This window comes from Leguminivora glycinivorella, chromosome 12, assembly GCF_023078275.1.
Source record: "Leguminivora glycinivorella isolate SPB_JAAS2020 chromosome 12, LegGlyc_1.1, whole genome shotgun sequence".
NCBI lineage: Eukaryota > Metazoa > Arthropoda > Insecta > Lepidoptera > Tortricidae > Leguminivora > Leguminivora glycinivorella.
In genome coordinates this window covers 384,231-403,323 of record NC_062982.1, presented here as the reverse complement: position 1 = coordinate 403,323, position 19,093 = coordinate 384,231, and the positions used below count along the sequence as shown (strand labels likewise).

The following is a 19,093-nucleotide window of genomic DNA, read 5'->3' as shown; positions in this document are numbered from 1 at the left end:
TATTCCATTTATCATCAAAGTCAATCTGGGTTTAAATACCAGTTTCGGAAATAAATATCGCACGTTGAAGTGTGACTAGACGATATCATTTGCATTGGGGCTCGTACCTGTTTGCCACCGACGTGGTATAAAAAAAATTAACCCGATTGTGGGCAGAAGTATAGCCTTTTCATTTATATAATTTTCTGAATCGAGCGTATAGCAGAGTAAATAAAGTTGACCTTAAAATACACCCATTGATTAGGTACAATGATATTATTTCTTGGGTAGATTTACATTAATAATGTGTCACAATACCAATTGTATTTTTTCATCAAATTCATGTTATATAATAATAATTTACACAGAATTCATTTTTTATTTAAATAGATAAATAAGTAACACTGCCAGCTGAAATTAATTTTGATTAAAACGATATAATAGGCGAGACGACTAAAAAAACTATTTAGTCCGTCAGTTAGATTATTAGGTTGAAGTTTCGCGTGACGTCACGCCTAGGTACAATTTTTACTTAAAAGTGACGTCACAAGCCCCCACTTCGGAACTTTGATGCTCTATATCTTTGTATTTTTTCATTAATTAGATAAAGCAATTGTGTTCAGTGTTTTTTGACGATCTGACGGACTAAACAGAATGCCATTTTTCTAATGTAGTCGTCATCCCTATTATGTCTACATGTGTGCTGCGTGCCTATAAAGTAAGACTGGATATCATTTGTAGATAGTCACATTGTAATAATTCTGAATTAGTTATTTTGACAATAATTTTGTTTTTTATGATTATGAGTTACACGAATTTAGCCGCCGCCGGCATCAAAGCAACAGTCTGGCAAGAAAGAGTAAAAATTCTAAAAATGTCGTCTTTTCAATCAATGCACGTGTGAAAATGAAAACGGGATGACACTGCAATGTTGCCAACTTTTTTGTTTATACTTCTTTGCCAGACTAGAATTAAAATTCGCTTGAGGCGATGACTGTACGATGTTGCGATTTTCTTTTTGAAGTAAAAGCTGACCAGGAATATATGAGCATTGTCAAGAGCGCGCTGTTAATCTCATGTATGTAGTGACAGTTGAATATACTATGAAAAAATTAGTTCCCTGGATATTCCACAACATGGCGCGTAGTCATATATTTTCTGGTCAGGCTTTTAGGCCCCGTTTTTTTTAGCATTAGAGATAACGTAAAAGAACGAAGCACGAGGTCTTTTATATGAGACATTTTTGCCACAACTGTCATTCATCAACTGTCAGTATCATAAACAGACATTTTAATAAAATACTCTATTGTTTTCTACACTAAAATTATATAAGTGTGTTTGATCTTTTTATAAATGCTACGCCGCGGTCCCGGGTTCGAATCCCGGTAAGGGCATTTAATAATGAGTCATGGATGTTTTTAGTATATAAGTATTTATATATTATATAATCGTTGTGAGTACCCACAACACAATCTTACAGATCTGTGTAAAAATTCAATATTTATATTTATTTTAAATAATACACTTTTAATGTTATCTTACAGATTTCAATATATAATTTTATAACACGTCATCTTAAATTAACATACATATATTTTATGATCAAACACAATTACATCAAAGTTAACACAGTTACAGTTAGTACATTTAATTAGAAAGTATTTGTTTTAGTCTGTATTATTTAAAATTTCCTAATTTCTTTCTGGAAAGGTTGCATATTAAAAAACCTAAAGAAGCAGACATTTGGAACTATCGGTTCATTTTATGGGATGCCAAATTTGTCAATGGTATTTAAATTTAAACGTTCTGGTTAAAATTATTAACATCTAATATTTGTCCTAAGAAGATAGCTTACGACGACTGCTTCTTTGTTTACCAAATTTCTAATTCTAAAAAAAACGGGGTATGGGCACACTACAACCTTGGTGTGAATCTGAAGGGAGTGGCATTTCGGCGGCAGGTTCGTGTTTTAATGTGTTACAATAGAAGCAAATAATAAATACTGTAATCAGTATATTTTTTTCGACTGTACCAATGTACCTTATGAAACGTACTACGTACCTTAATATAATTTGTGATTAATAAAATACGCTCGTATTATTTTAGTCTACTATTTGAAAATAACCTAAATACTCGGACATAACTCTAATTGATATATGTAGGTGGGCCATTTTTTTCAAAGTTGTCCACCCCACTTTTTTTGTAACATGGGTATTTTTTACGCGATTCATACTCAGAATCGAGAGCTCTTTCGATCCTGATAGGAGAAAAAAAATGTCCCAAGATTTCCATACATTTCTTCGATCCTTCCATTCCTTTACCGCCATACAAAATGTATGAAAAAATGGTAACGGAATGGGAAAAAAACCTTGGGACACTTTTTCCCCTATTAGATTGAAAGAGCTCGCGATTCTGAGTGGAAAACACATAAAAAAATCCTAATCCAAAAATAAGTGGGGTGGACAACTTTAAAAAAATGGCCCAGGTATCCCTAGAGTTTTTTTTTACACTAAGTATAGAGTGCATTAGGGTAATTTCGAAGCACAGAAATGCTCGAGTAATTTCGAAAGAGGAATCTTGATATGATGGAAATAATGGTGATCTATGTGACTTTCGAAATTCCCCCATTGCGCCCACCTACTCTGGCTTTGTTTAGGTAGGTATAAGTATAACTATATATTTTCCCTGCTACTTTTTGATCTACACCGTGTTTCACTTAACACTAAAAACCTGAAAACCGTTTGTTCAGAATCGAGAGTAGAATCGATTGAGCTATATCTTGATGGGGGTAATATTTTTTGTTTTAATTTGTATAATTAGTTATTATTTACGTGCCCATTCTACAAATTCGTAATACAACATTGTGCATATCATATTGCTAGAGGTTGTATACCTTTTTCAGTATTTAGGGGTATTAATACTGGCTGGTTACTTGGACGATTATTTTTTCCGCTACGAGTTTGACGTTGTGCGTCACTTTAATTTTAAAGTCATAACAAATTGAACTCTTACTTAATTACAACCTTGTCATTTTGAATTTTAGGTTTAAATTTGCTTACTGCGTCACCTGTCCAATTTGAAGTTTAGGTACTGTGACACAGTTTAACGTGCTTTACAGTGACATAGCTGTCTATTGGTAAACCTTATGTCGTTGCAGTAACATACACAATTAATCAGTTTTAAGGTTTACGATGGTAGCTAGCAATTATTTTATTGAGTGTAGAGTTAAAAGTCGAGTAGAGCTGCACAGAAAATTAAATATTCAATTAAAAAAAATAATAAACATCAAATTAAAAAATGAATATTCTAGATACGTTTAAAAAAATAAAAATCAGTTGGGGTGTCTGAGGTTTTGAGTGATACCGGAAACACGGTGTATAGATTTAAAAAAGGAAAAGAAACAAAACAGTGTTTTTCAGAACGTTTATTTACCATCAACACTTTAATATAATAGATATTATACACAGAAACAACGAGTCGATCCATACGAAATCATATACAAACGACGTATCTACAGATATGATTAACTATAAAATGGCATCTTAATATAATATGTATGCTATAACCCTTCGTCTGTGTTTGATAAGGATCCTAACATAAGGCGTTGGACTTTAAAATAATATATCAAAGTTAATTGTTTTATGTCAATTTTTTGACAGACACAGACGAAGGGTTAAGTGGACTACATATGTCACGACGGATACATAATGTCAGACAAAAACCAACTCGACATGGATCCTTATAGAACCTTGTCATGCTCAGTAAATACATTTTTCTTGAAGCTAGAATTTGATTAAATGATTACCTATGTACTATGTTGACTTTATAAGTAAGACAAAGTTCCATTTCCAAGGGGCGATGATTACTCGTGTCCGCGGGAAGTTTACCTTAGATTCCCCGCACGTGTCCCCTGGGTGATGCTGAACAGTAAGGTCCGACTAATGATGTGCAAGTTGCGGAAACTTTCCAAAGAAATCTTAAATTTCTTGATAAATTCACGAAATTTTCACGAAAAATAAAGGGAATTTAAATTTATGAAATGGAAAGTTTCCATCCGGTACAGGCCTAGCCTAGTGCGGGGACCCCTGGAAACTTGTGTTAACAATAAAATTGCACAAATGGATGTAAATTTTAGAATTTTGTAACAAATGACTTTGTGTTTATGTGCAACAATAAACGATTTTTTACTTTTTTTACTTTTTTTTTACTTTTTACTTTACATCCATACAAAGTATGGAATTTAAAATTCCTATCTATAGATATATATAGATAATCCCGGCCGGCCGAGACTTCATACAATTTATTCGCGGCCGAGAATCTCGGTCGGAACTTGTGAACAGTTGTTGCACTGCAGTATTCAATACTATCATATATGAATGTCTCGCAGCAATTCAAATAGAAACGAATATCAAACACATGAGTATTTTGGATATGTTGTCAAATATGTTTAGTTATAAATTGTCACAGTCTCGTAACACATTTCTAATCGTTGATTAATTACAATAATAAAAGTGGTACATTTAGTGATGTGCCGCCGAGAAATTACGCAGTGACGGTAATTCTCATTGGTGAAAATTACCGTAAATTACCGAGAATTCTCGGTAAATTACCCTTACCATATTCAGTTAAGATTGAAATTTACTAACATATTTCATGTCTTGTAAATATTTGATTAATTTATATGTTATTGTTAAGCATACTAATGTCAAGGTGAGGTAAATTAGTATAATTATATTAACAATATTGTGCAAATGTTTTTATTTTTTTCTATTCATATTTATAAGGTACAATGAAAGACAGTCAAGTAGGTTTCTAGATATATTTATTTCTTTATGTTGGAACATTTATGAAGAAATTTACAAAAATCAACAATAATAAAAACATGTCTAAACATTTGAAATTCAGCAATATAATCATCTGACTTAATATTAAAAAATAAAACATCTTATGATTAATCATCTTACAATAAAATACAATCTACGATGGGGTTTATATTAAAAAAAAAATCTTCTTTACATAGGAACAACAAGTTGTATAAGTGTATTTACTTCCAAAAATTTAGCATAAATACATATAAATTACTATCAAAAAATGACATATGTATATTAAATAATCAATGACATATATACCTGCCTAAATGCTGGCATTATTTAACTTCTTTGATGATGATCTAACATTTTGTTTGTCTAGTCAACCTCGTCAAACACTGATAAGAAATCGAAGGAAGAGTCTGATAGGTCGTCTTCGGAATCATTTCTGGAAAAATCGATTTCAAGCCTTTCTTCCATAGAGGTGTTAGTTCTCTGTTGTTGGTCTGTTCGGTGAAGTAATTTCTAGTTGTGTGAAATATAGCATATTTTCATACATCTTTCAGTCAGCAACTTGTTTCTTTTCTTGGTATGAATATTAGCGAATGTGGAGAACGATCGCTCCACAGACGCTGAAGTTGTCGGCACTGATAAAATCTTTAGTGCTACATTTCCCAACGAACAGTTTGGATATAGTGATTGCCACCATGCAACAGGCTCAATCGACTGGGCTGTAAGCCACACGAATTCTTTTTCGAAAATACCATTCCGACTTTTATAATCTGATACTTCTTGAAGAATTGATTGTGCATCGCACTCAGCAATATTCATTATTATGGAACAGCCATCAAGGTACTCTTCAGATGTTAAATGTATCCCTTGGTTTTTTGGATTTAAAATAACTGCAGCCAAGTGGATGGGCTTCAAACAATTTTGCTTTCTGTCTTGAAATTTTTGAAGAATACTGGCATAATGCTCTTCAGTGAATATTTCTTTAGCCACATCACTAATTAGAGAGTTCTCAACGTCTTTTAAAGCTTGAGGCACTAGATGAATAGTGCAAGCATCTCCTTCAAGCCTGAAAATCCAGTTTACAATGGGCTTGAAAAGTTTGATTTGTTTTTCAACAATACGCCATGTGTTTTCTTCCAACAATTCGCTCTTGAATTTTTGAAATTCCCTGTTACTTTCATTGATTGCCATTGTTTGTAAAATCTCTTTCGATTTCATGAAATTTTCAAGACAATGTGAGTAGCTTCCCCATCTCGTTTTCACAGGCAACACCAAAGTTACGTTCAAACATTTATCACTCGCGATTTTTTTGAATTCTGCACAAAGCAAATTCGATTTTAACACGCATTTCACGATATCAACTACCATCGTAAACACTTCGTGTACTTCGGGCATTTTCAATACATCTGCTATAAGCAAATTCAATGTATGTGCAAGACATCCAACCCATGTGGTCTTTTCATATTTATCCATTAGAAGTTTGCCGCACTTTTTCATATTCGCTGCATTGTCAGAGATAATCCCGAGGAACTTTTCGCTGCCAATATCCTCCATAACTTCTGATATTTTTTCAGCTAAATACTCTCCCGTGTGTCTATTTGTCTCGGCGTCAATAGATGTGTGAAAAAATGGTCTGGGAGTGATGATATTAATTATCGAATCTTTCCTGATGTTTGACCATCCATCTGCCGCTAAATGCAAAACCTTCGATTGCTCAATTTTCTTTGAGATCACGTTTTTCATTTCCGTGTATTCTTCATCCAAAAGTGTAGTGGAAAGAATCTTGCGTGATGGAGGCTTATAGTCCGGCTTCAGTAAATGAAAAGCTTCAATCCATAAAGGATGTTCAAATATTGATAAAGGCATGCCGGTTACGTAAACTGCTCTTGCAAATGCCTTGTGAATTGTTTTCTGAAACAAATTTAGAGCTTGTTTAACTTTGTGTTTGAAAATAAGTGGTTTAAAATCCAAATAATTAGTATCATTTAAAAACTTGCCTCGTCCACAGTAGAATCATTGAGTTGTTCGGAAGATACTCGTCCAAAACTGTTCTCAGCATTCGTAGAAGTACTGCTTTGTGGTTGTGCATCACTTTTTTGAACTCTGTTTTAACATCACTAGGACACTTTTGACAGTTCTTAGCCAAATGTTGAGCGAAACGAGTAACATTTTTGGCGGTGTACACCAAATCACAAAATAAGCAACTGTACTTAATTCGTCCATTTTCGGTAGTTTCTCTATAATAGTCTAAAACTTTGCCTTTCGGCCTCATTCTTCAATTATTAACAACCCTTTACTGTAGGTCCCTTGAAGATGAACTAAACTGCACAATATGACCCATCTATGATATTCACACACTTTCCCCACTTAGACACGACCAACTGATAAAAACTGAGGACCAATCAGGAGCCATTATAATCAGTGAATACCCAAACCTGCAGGCCTGCAGTTCAGAACCACGTGTTTTTAGGGTTCCGTAGCCAAAATGGCAAAAACGGAACCCTTATAGTTTCGTCATGTCCGTCTGTCCGTCTGTCCGTCTGTCCGTCTGTCACAGCCGATTTACTCGGAAACTATAAGTACTACAGTGATGAAATTTGATGGGAATATGTGTTGTATGAACCGCTACAAAATTATGACACTAAATAAAAAAAAAAAAAAGAATTGGGGGTGGGGCCCCCCATACATGTAACTGAGGGATGAAAATTTTTTTTTCGATGTACATACCCGTGTGGGGTATCAATGGAAAGGTCTTTTAAAATGATATAAAGTTTTCTAAAAAACATTTTTCTTAAAGTGAACGGTTTTTGAGATATCAGCTCTCAAAGTCGTAAAAAGTATGTCCCCCCCCCTCTATTTTTATAACTACGGGGTATAAAATTCTAAAAAAAATAGAGGTGATGCATGCTAATTAACTCTTTCAACGATTTTTGGTTTGATCAAAGTATCTCTTATAGTTTTTGAGATAGGTTGATTTAACTGTAATTTTTTTGCTGCTACGGAACCCTTTGTGCGCGAGCCCGACTCGCACTTGGCCGGTTTTTTTTTACCTGCAGTAACTAATACAATGCGACCTGATAAAGCCTATTAATTGTTTAAAAACTATCATTCTTACTTAAAATAAATACCAGATGTCGGCAATAAAATATCTTATAGTATATTTATTCCCGTTTTAAGAATTGCAGTTTAGATATTGGACATTCAAACACGCATAATCTAATTATATACTTATTGTCAATAAACATTGAAAAAAGAAAATTATGAAAACTTATGTTTAACTTAGGTTTATTACATTCAAACTCTAAGAAACAATAAATAACAAATCAAACTCAATGCCCATAAAACGCAGTTTTCAGCAAACTGTGTATAAATAATGAAATTAGGTTAATACATCTAAAATAATTGAATATCAGTATGTATTTCACCACTTTAATCTGACTATACTTTTGAGAAAAAACTTGATTTTCTGTCAGTAATTTTACCCGGTAACATTCGCGGAGAAGATTCTCCGTAATTTACGGCCGTAATTTACGGTAATTTTGGTAATAAACTAGTTCCTTTCATAGTATGTTTTCGAAATTTCTTGCACAGATTGTATGAACTAAATAAAATACAATTCTGTAAAAAAAGTAAGAAAAATCGAAAACTTAAGACAACTTTCTCGTTAATTACCGGTGCAGAGAACTTTACCCCGTAATTTACCCGAGGATTCTCATAGTTCTTGTAATTTACGGTAACGGCACATCACTAGGTACATTTTTACTTCATTCAATAAGTACTTGAAATTTCAGAAATGAAAGCACTTGGTGGCACATTGAACCACTGTGGTAATTAAGGAACGTAACAAAATTAAAATACTAAGTAACATGTTAGGACGGACTACGCGTCTCAAAGTTAAAGACGGCCGGTCACATAGGTATATGTTAATTATCTTACCAATTGTATGCGTTCAAAATAAACGATTACATTCGATATAGCCAACAATCGTTGTCCGTTCTTGGCGGTATAGCTACCATTGTCACCAAGTAGCATTTTTCGTGACGGATCTCTTTTATCCACTTGTCTTTTTTTACCTTCATTTAATCAAATTTTAATCTGTTGTGTGTAATCCACTGTGCAATCATTTCAAAATAACTGAAGTGAATCGGTTAAAGATTTATTTTACTGTTTAGATATCAACACGATTAATTTAGAGAGACCCGTGGACGCAACACTGATACAAACCTTACAGCTAAATCCACATACAAATGGGATCTATACAAAAAAGAAGTATGTAACATTCGTGTTTATCCAGTATATTGATTTTTTGCGATAAAATTTTCAATTCCATTGATTGATTTTCGAAATTTTCCTTTTCTTAGATCGTTACAATTATTTGCGAATAAAGTATTAAAGGTATGTTCTCTCGTGACCGCGGAAATTCCTCGTAACTTTTATAAACTATAAAACAGTGGACACTAATTTAAGTATAGTAATTGACATGAATTGTACGACTCATTAAAAAAATAGCAGAAACACCACAAAAAAATCTAATAACCTACACAACCCAACGAACAGCGTTTGGGAGCAAAATGGTACGTACCTATACCTATACCTACAGAACTTGAAATTTAATAAAGCTCGTAAACTGTAAATTATTAGTAATGTCTATTAATTAACACTACATCTAAGTACAGTCACCGGCATTATATGTGATGATTTCTATACCTTGCCACATTAACGTCTTGTTCGAAAATGTCATACGAGATTGTCAAACGATTTAAAGCGACCTGGCCCCGTAGCCGAATGGCATTTCTGCGACGCGACGACGAAATCGAAACGCCGCAGAAAGGTAGTCTGGCTCTGACACGCCAATACGCAAGAGCGATAGAGATAGATAGCTTCCAAAGAGATATTATCGTGAGCGTTTGTGCATTCGGCTACGCACACAGGTACAGATATCATAAGTTATTTATGCCGGTGACTGTACCTTAGATGCAAAATAGCAAAAATACTTATACCATGCATGAGATTGAGAAACTATCAAGTTTACCATTAGGTGGGCGTTTTCCAAATTAAATCCCGAAAATCGAATTTCACCAGATCTGGACGTGTCTGGGCTCATTCTACTCAGAATCACGAGCTGATTCGATCCCGACGATAAAAAAGTGTCCTAATATTTTTTTCCTTTTACGTCACGATTTTAGTATGAACTTACTACGAGCGTGACGTATTGGGAAACTCGAATTTTGTATGGAAAATTTGGGACACATTTTTTAATCGTCGGGATCGAATCAGCTCGTGATTCTGAGTAGAATGAGCCCAAACACGTCCAGATCAGGTGAAATTCGATTTTCGGGATTTAATTTGGAAAACGCCCAGGTATCAAACACAATATTGGTACAGAACTGAAGTTAGATACAAAAATAATATAAAAATTGTACAATGAATTAATCATTTTCAATAGTTTTACTACTATAATAAAAATTAGAATGTCTTTTAATAACGAGATTTGGAGGAGCCGATAGATATGAAAAGCAACACGTCACTTAAATAGTATTATGTCGAGTATACAACGGTATCTATTCTATGATTCGCGTGCCCTTAGAGTAAATACAACACTACCAAAGATTTTAACAACTTTATTCTAGTTTTTAATTATTATGATTATTTTATAGGCATTTAATGTAAAATTCAATTACACGTACGAATGACATGACTGGATAAATAATTTAAACACAATAAGGTACCTGCTTAGGGCTATTTTAAAATGAATAAGTACCTCCTGAAAAACTGATTCTTAAAAATCAGGTGGATATTTTGAAAATGTACGTTCAATAAAGTCACGTTTTAATGTGATAAAAATAACCAAGGCATGGGTTAAAAATTATTTGTGGATGTTTTTCGGTTTCACCTCTCTTCTTTGCCTTTGTAGGCATAATATCATAATATGTACTTACCTACTATCTGATCTAATTTTGCCTATCCTATGGAACGTGCAAAAGTGTTTATTTTTTTAGTAAATTATTTAGTTAATCATAAGTTACTTATGCTAAAACTATATGATTTACAAACAGATATGTAAGCACAATTTAAACAGAGTATGAAGTGTGCGACCTCTTTCGTTAGGTAACTAAAGAAATGAATCGTTGCGAGTGATTTTATTGGCGTACGTGACAAGTAATAATCATTAATGTTACTCGTACACACTGAAAGCAGGTTATGAGTACTTATTTTATTTATTAAATATGGATAACTATGAATATAACAAATATGTTCGTGAACGGGACGAATTGTAATATAAATGGTTAAACCATGAAAACAAACTCCATGGCCTTATTTTTACATATTCGTGTGAAAATAAGGCCTGTTCAAGTTTGCACGATCTTCACAATATCATTTAAAAAGATAACAACAATCATTATTATCACATCGAATCTTAATCTTACACTAGGTCGCAGTCATTTGACCTACACTTGATATTGTCTTGATGCATATATTACTAATTTATATGTTAGTTATAGATAGTTATACAGTATATCATATTTCTATGTAGTAAACACCGAGAGCGGGTAACATTTTATATAGGTTTTAGGGCTAGTAACACATCACATAAGACAGATTTTTATAGCGTTTTAATATAACAATATTATCAAAGATTTGGCGGCCGAGAAGATTTATTTATTGTCTTTTACATGTTGGACACCGAGATATTTTTATCCATTTGAAAATGGCTAAATAAATAATTTATAAACTATTTAAAATACCTACAAATACAGTAAGTAGCTGCCGTTATTGTCATACTCAGTTGTATATTTTATTGTCAGCCATAACAGTTTAAAATTATCTTAAAATTATAAACAACATTATAAAATTATAACCCTAAGATATTCAAGAAATATCTTATTTTATACCTTAATCTACGTAAATTAAGTATAAAAACAAAACAATCTTTATGCACCTCTTTGTGCTGGCTATAAACGTGATATAATTCAAATGTAAATTTAAATTATAAAATAGTAACAGTTTAAAATGTATAAATAGCCACTTGGTATTTATCATGTTTATATTACTAATAAATAATGTAAATAACTTCAAAGTCACAATATACACGCTGTCTATGCAGCCTAAATGCCTAAAACATGGCTTATTGTTGTAAAGACTTGATATGAAAACACATGATATTGTTCGTTATTGTCTTTTTTGGATAATCATTACTTTTATTGAGTAGATATGTATAGACAATATATACATTTTTATTTATTGTATTATTGTCTTTACGCGCTGAAAGATTTTTAACCTAAGACATTAAAAATGGAAGAATCTCTTTACAAGCAGAAAATAAAGTAAACTATTCAAAATAGTACTTTGCGTTGGTAGTATATTGCTCTACAAATCCTTAAAATTAACATATTATGATTCGAGTGCGATTGACTCGGAAATGAAACTGCTGTTTGGTAAATAAGAACACCTTAACTACACTTATTAGCGAATTAGAACATATTGAGATCATCACCTACACTGAATTTTGTGCGCTAATCATATTTACATCAGTGCCTACACTTTGACACTAGCTGAGGCCTAGGTCATCATTAAATGCACAGGTAATCAACCAATTAGATTAGCAACTTCAGAACCCAGAACGAGTTTTCAAGTATGCCCTTCGGGTTGCAAAATGCTCCAACTCTATTTTGACCGAACTGTTTCGATTGCTTATTGTTCAAAGAGTCTACTTGTGAGTCTAGCAGTCAGCTAAAAAGCAATGGCTACTTTATCATGTAACTACCTGTCGTAACGTTCTTAAAGGATAAGAACGTTCTAAAGTCTACTCATCATCATCAGTTTCGCAGCAGCCAGGCCAGCAGCAACCTTCACCACCGTCAGGCCTAGTGCAGAACAGCAGGGTCTCTGCGGCGGAGACCGGGCGGGGCTCGATGCCGTGGAAGTCGCGGAGGTCTTCGGCTGGGAACCAGGCGCGTTCCTCATCTTCGATTATGGGGATGTTGAAGTATCTGAAAAAATGTTCGTGTCAATTGTTTGCATTTCTTAAAAAGAAATTACTAAATTCAAGTATCATGAAGATAATGTTCTATTGGTTAAATAAGCATAGTCGCCTGGTGGTAAGCAATCTCCACAGCATATGGACGCCTGCAACTAATGAGTTACATGCGTGTTGCCGGTCCTAATACTCCGCATCCTCATTGAGCATACTCAGAATCAACAACCTTACCAAGAGGAGTCCAACACTAGGCTCTTTATAGTATGAATTTTCTGAGATGCACTTTTCGCTTTTGCCCTAATCTGTCAAACAAAGGCCTTTGTTTCTATTATTCGCTGCGGTTAGCTCCCGTTTAAACGGCACGTGCTATAGTCTCAGTGTAGTTAAAAAGCAACTATAATGATAGCAATAAGGTTCAAATCCATAAAAAGCCCTTTCGGAGATAACACGTTTTGTCATCTTCAAAAAAAGTTACCTGCACACTGCAAACTGTTTAATAAATTTGAACCTTATTGCTATCATGATAGTTGCTTTTTAACTACACTGAGACTTTAGCACGTGCTGTGGAAACGGGAGCTAACCACCGCGAATAATAGAAACAAAGGCCTTTGTTTAACAGATTAGGGCAAAACCGAAAAGTTCATCTCAGAAAATTCATACTATACTTGCATATGGCCAGGCCGGGGATCCACAGAACGAGTAGCAGCACCATCAGAGCGGCCACGGCCATGTTGAGCTCTGGCAACCTTACACGACACAACAGTACGCTACCTGCATATGGCCAGGCCGGGGATCCACAGCACTGAAGCCAGGACAAGCAGCAGCACCACCAGCATAGCCCAGAGCGGCCACGGCTTGCGGACCGTGCCATGTTGAGCTCTGGCAACCTTACACGACACAACAGTACGCTACCTGCATATGGCCAGGCCGGGGATCCACAGCACTGAAACCAGGACAAGCAGCAGCACCACCAGCATAGCCCAGAGCGTCCACGGCTTGCGGACTGCCACGTTGAGCTCTGGCAACCTTACACGACACAACAGTACGCTACCTGCATATGGCCAGGCCGGGGATCCACAGCACTGAAGCCAGGACAAGCAGCAGCACCACCAGCACAGACCAGAGCGGCCACGGCCTGCGGACTGCCACGTTGAGCTCTGGCAACCTTACACGACACAACAGTACGCTACCTGCATATGGCCAGGCCGGGGATCCACAGCACTGAAGCCAGGACAAGCAGCAGCACCACCAGCACAGACCAGAGCGGCCAGGGCTTGCGGACCGTGCCGCCCAGCTCGGGGATCCAAGCATCATACCTGCACAAAATAAATTGTTATAGTAAGACCTTAAGCATTAATTAAATAAATAAATAAAATAAATATTGGGGACACCTTACACAGATCAACTTAGCCCCAAACTAAGCAAAGCTTGTACTATGGGTGCTAAGCGACGATATACATACTTAAATAGATAAATACATACTTATATACATAGAAAACATCCATGACTCAGGAACAAATATCTGTGCTCATCACACAAATAAATGCCCTTACCGGGATTCGAACCCAGGACCGCGGCTTAGCAGGCAGGGTCACTACCTACTGAGCCAGACCGGTCGTCAATTTGCTTTATTGCAATTGTTTTCTATTACTGTTCCGCCCATGTTGCTGGTAATCAATAACACAGAGATGGAAATCAACATAATTGTGAGCCGTATTTATTTACTCTAGGGCCAATCCAAGGCTCTGACAGGTAGGCTCTTTATGGGGCGGCAAAGAAAATTTAATATCTTAAAGAATATACACCGCTATAATATACGCCTCTGATTGTGCGGGTACGAATAAGAAATTTCTACTTAATGTACTATATAATCACATAACACAAGTAACGCAAATTTTAAAATGTGATGTACCTATAGTTACCCTGCCCAAGTGTTGATATTGAAAAACTTCTTGTCAAAATTTACCTACTGGAGCCCTACAGTGTAAAGGGCGAACTGCTTACAATAATCATTAGGCTCTCAATGACTTCAGATATAGGCAGAAGAGGACACAGTTAAGCTAAAAAGACATTTACAATGTGGCGTCGCACAAGGTTCTATCTTAGGCCAACTACTTTTCATCATATTTATCCAATATTTGGTGATTGACAAAGATTCAGGGTCCAATTTAAAAGCTTTAAAAAAATTACCCAGATCCCTCAGTGGCCATTTCCACAAACGAGGAGACAAGGATAGCAAGCATGGCTAGAGGCGAGAGGTACTTCCAGCAGATGAGCCAGTAGATGCCTGGTCGCGTGCCAGTCATCAGCTCGATATCGTCCGCGAACCTGAAAAGAGGTTTTGCACATTGTATAGGCCAAATCCACATGGTCTACAATACTAACCTACAGACAGAATAGAGACTAACCTATTCAAATAGTTGATTACATATGAGCCTAGGCCATTAAAGTAAAATAAGTGTCTCGCCTCGGCCAAAAATTAGGTACATATGTTTTGAGATTTTCTTATTTATTGGGCCAAGGCGTGTACTTATACAATTTTTCTGTTTGATGAAATGAAATGAAATATTTATTTTTCCAAATAGGCATATTACAATACAATGTGCATATGAACGTCAAATAAAGCAACGCCGGCTCTAACCCTACGCCTCAGCCTCAAGAAGAAGAAATCTTCTCGAGTCGGGAAGCGGGAGATAACTTCGTTTAGCGCACCGACCTAAAATTTGACGCTTTCTGGCAGGAGGACAGAAATAGTTATTTGTTATACAAGGGGGCAAAGTTGTATTTTAACGCCGAGTGTGGAATTGAAAAACGAGCAAGTGAAAGGATTCTATAGTTGAACCACGAGCGAAGCGAGTGGTTCGAGAATAGAATCCTGAATTTGCGAGTTTTTTAACACACGAGAAGTAAAATACATTTGCACCCGAGTGTAACACAAAACTTTTCTCCTCACTATAGCGAGGAAACTACAACGCAAAAAATGCGTTTATCACTGCTGCCAGTAGTTCCACAGGTGGTAAATCATCTTTATTACTAGATTCACCTACCTTTATCAATTTTAAAGCAGTTAATTTGACTTTATTCAAGGTCAAAGAAAAATAAATTATAAACGATAATCCGGTCATAAAATCTGAAGACCCATAAGAGTATATTTAAAAATTATTTGGGATATTACGATACGGATAGAATCAAATAGCTCTCGTTATTAATTAATCAGATAACACTTAAACGATGCCCCGTCAAGTAGGATTCTCCCTCAGGCTAATCAAATCGAGTGTGCTAGTTTTCATCAGAGTAGACTAGAAAATTGCGTGACTTGCTAGTTCACAATGAAGTGGAATAAAACATAACAAAACCCGTGTAAGGCCGTTTTCACATTATCCGATCCGATATCGGATGTAGGAAGGATGTAAAATGTAAGATTTATGCGCTTCCAGGTCTTCATTTATGTATTTAATAGATCATTATTACTAAAAATCGATATAAAACGCAAAAATTGCGGATTTAATGCCGATGGCACTCTCCTACAAAAGTTTTTGTCCGAGGCACCATGGAACTGCCGATATCGGCAGGACGCTTCCGACATTTTTTGGCATGCCGGACCCCCCGCCAGTTGTCGGCCGATAATATTAGTTTGTGTGCGTATATAATGTATACATACGGTTTGTAGTAGTGTGCGTGACAAAAATGGCGTCTATTAAACAGCTGCTAATGATCGAAATTCAAATTAGTTGAAAATTTCCATTGAAAAAAAAAAAAGGTTGTAATGCATCGGTCCGAATTGCGGATACTAGTTTTTTCATCTTTTAGTAGATATAGTTGAATGTAAATTTATTTATTTTGCCTGACACTCTATTTTTTATGCTCGTTATCTTAATTTTACAATATAATATTTAGGATATAGTGCTTATAATTATTAAATATAAAACATTTTTTAAATATTTTTTGATACAAAATCATACTTCATTGATTTGGAACAATGCGTTTTATCGGACCGACATTCGACACTATCGGAAGCGTTTATCGGATGTAGGATGTCGGTCCGACACCCGATATCGGATCGGATAATGTGAAAACGGCCTAACCCAATGCGGTCGTCTTCTTTTCGACCCACTCAATGTAACTCGCTCCTGCACATTAAAATTAGTAAGAGAATGAGCCTGTTATCTCAAGGAGTACAAAATTGTTAATATTTTTATATGTAAAACAGCAAATAAAAGCCCTGTCAATCAACCCGCTTAATTCAGATTCCAAAGGAAAAGCAAAGAGAAAAGTGTTTGCCATTCTGTGCAGAAAGTTAATGTAAATTACCATTCAAGAGAACAAATTGCCGCCTAGTTGAAGACCCATTCGATTCACGGCTCAGGCACCGATGGAGCCTTGTTTTGTATTTAATACCATATTTACTTGTCATCTTGCTGAACAATGCATCATCATTCATCATCTATACCAGCTCTTGCCACTATTATCGATCCTGTTCCATACATTACCTACAAAAGGTTCACAAAAGAATATCTGGGAAGATAAAGATATATGACCCCTTCATATTTTACCTTTTATTCATATTGGTTTTAGGTTCTTAATCGAATAGCATTATATTACTAGCTTACTCGTTACTCGTATCTAACTTGGTATTGCGAACCAAGTTAGATACTGTATTTTGGTCATTAGGTGTAGTGTTTTAAGGTTTAAAAACTTTTGGCCGGCATTGTATACTCCAATTTGTATTTCCGACACCTATGCGGGCAAAGCGTGCCAAGTTTTTGACGTAAATGAAAAGAAATTATTTGTGGTTTTAGAGCCATGATTGATTTTGCGAAATGTTACCGGTTACTGTACCCCAATATCAATTTCCGAATGATTTGGAATTTGTGCCAGATATTTAAATGGTCGTAAAACTACTATACTACCTCAGCGGCTGGACCGGCAACCGGCAATCCAGAAGGGCATACGTACGAGTCCTGCCAGAGGTGTGATTTTTTTTCTATTTTTGCTCTAGTTTAAATAAAATATCGAATGTGAAGGCCACACCTTTATTCCCTCAGTCGAATATTTTTTGTCTCATATTAGGTATAAAAACCGACTCCTTTTAAAATATTTGAGTACATTTGTATGCAGAAAACAAACGGCATCTCACCCCAAATACATAAATTGTCCTCATATCGTTGGAAGTAAAAATAGGCCTCTCGCTTAAAAGGATTATTACAACTTTTCCTAGAACATTTTTTGCTATCTAATTGCCGCTGGGGTGTCCAATTTCACCGAAAATAGCTTATGTTTTTTTTACACAGGTAGCTCCTTCAGTTAACTCAACTGACATACTAAGCTCAATCCTAAAAAGCATTGAACCCGCGTGTTTAAAACCTCGAGGAAGCATAGTATAATTTTCAACTCGGAAATCATTCCTTAAAGAGGGTTAAAAAAATTTAGTTTCACCACAAATGTGAGATAAACGAAGGCAGCGCCTGATTATTGATGCTCATGTTGAATTATATTATGATTGCCTTCAGTTTTTTATCAGGCGCTATCTTAACTACTCACAAGAGAAAGTTAGCGATTATATATCAGGCCCCGTAGCCGAATGGCATTTCTCCGACGCCAAACGAAAGCGATACGCCGCTGGCTCTGTCGCGCAATAAGCGCGATAGAGAGCAAGCACCCAGGATTTCAGGCTAACGAGCAAGCTTTAAGGAACTTCATTATACTTACTCGCATACAGGAAATTGGATGGAAGGCTAGACTAGGAAGTTGAAAAACGATTTAAACTTCGTTTTCGACAGAAATAAGCTAGGCGCAAATAAACTTTGGTGAATCAGGTTTTGTTAAAAAAGTCTTGAATAGTACCTAAACTTAGCAATAAGTACTAGAAGCTAGCTTTATGACAAACACTTAGATCGAGTCATTATCTCAGTCGAAGTCAAGTCACATTGGCGCTTAGGTAGTAAGTAGTAGGTTAAAACTCTGACGTCTTGAAACCAGCTCTAATAAGGGCTATTCCGGCTATTATATGTGGTGAAGCTTATTTTGTTCTATTTTAAGACTTTACCCTTACTAAACCTTCCATAAATTACACCAATTTTTCATCGTATTATCCCTATTTATAAAGAATCGAGTCATTCCAAATCGATTAAGTTACGCATTATGTCACAAAAGGCTCAGCGGAGCGTCAGGCTCGAATAATTCATGTCGGGTCGTTTATGGGAGACAAGGTCGAGGCCTTCGTGGGACCTCACATTTACGTCACACTACTAGACCTACAAGGAGTTGTTCTTACAGTTTTCCTGTTATGGTACTTTAAAAGCAAGGTCCATTTCTT

The 19,093-nt window shown here is 35.6% G+C and overlaps 1 protein-coding gene across 1 annotated transcript in view; it reads right to left on the bottom strand.

Moving 5' to 3' along the window:
* Positions 1-11,753: 11,753 nt before the first annotated feature.
* LOC125231879 (sodium-dependent neutral amino acid transporter B(0)AT3) overlaps positions 11,754-19,093 on the bottom strand; it is a 55,978-nt gene continuing 48,638 nt past the window's right edge. The window contains exons 4-6 of the mRNA XM_048137472.1: positions 14,968-15,105; positions 13,968-14,093; positions 11,754-12,790 (exon numbers count right to left, since the gene is read on the bottom strand). Coding sequence (XP_047993429.1) covers positions 12,604-12,790; positions 13,968-14,093; positions 14,968-15,105 — 451 coding nt within the window. The 3' untranslated portion in view covers positions 11,754-12,603. The remainder of the gene's footprint in view (positions 12,791-13,967; positions 14,094-14,967; positions 15,106-19,093) is intronic.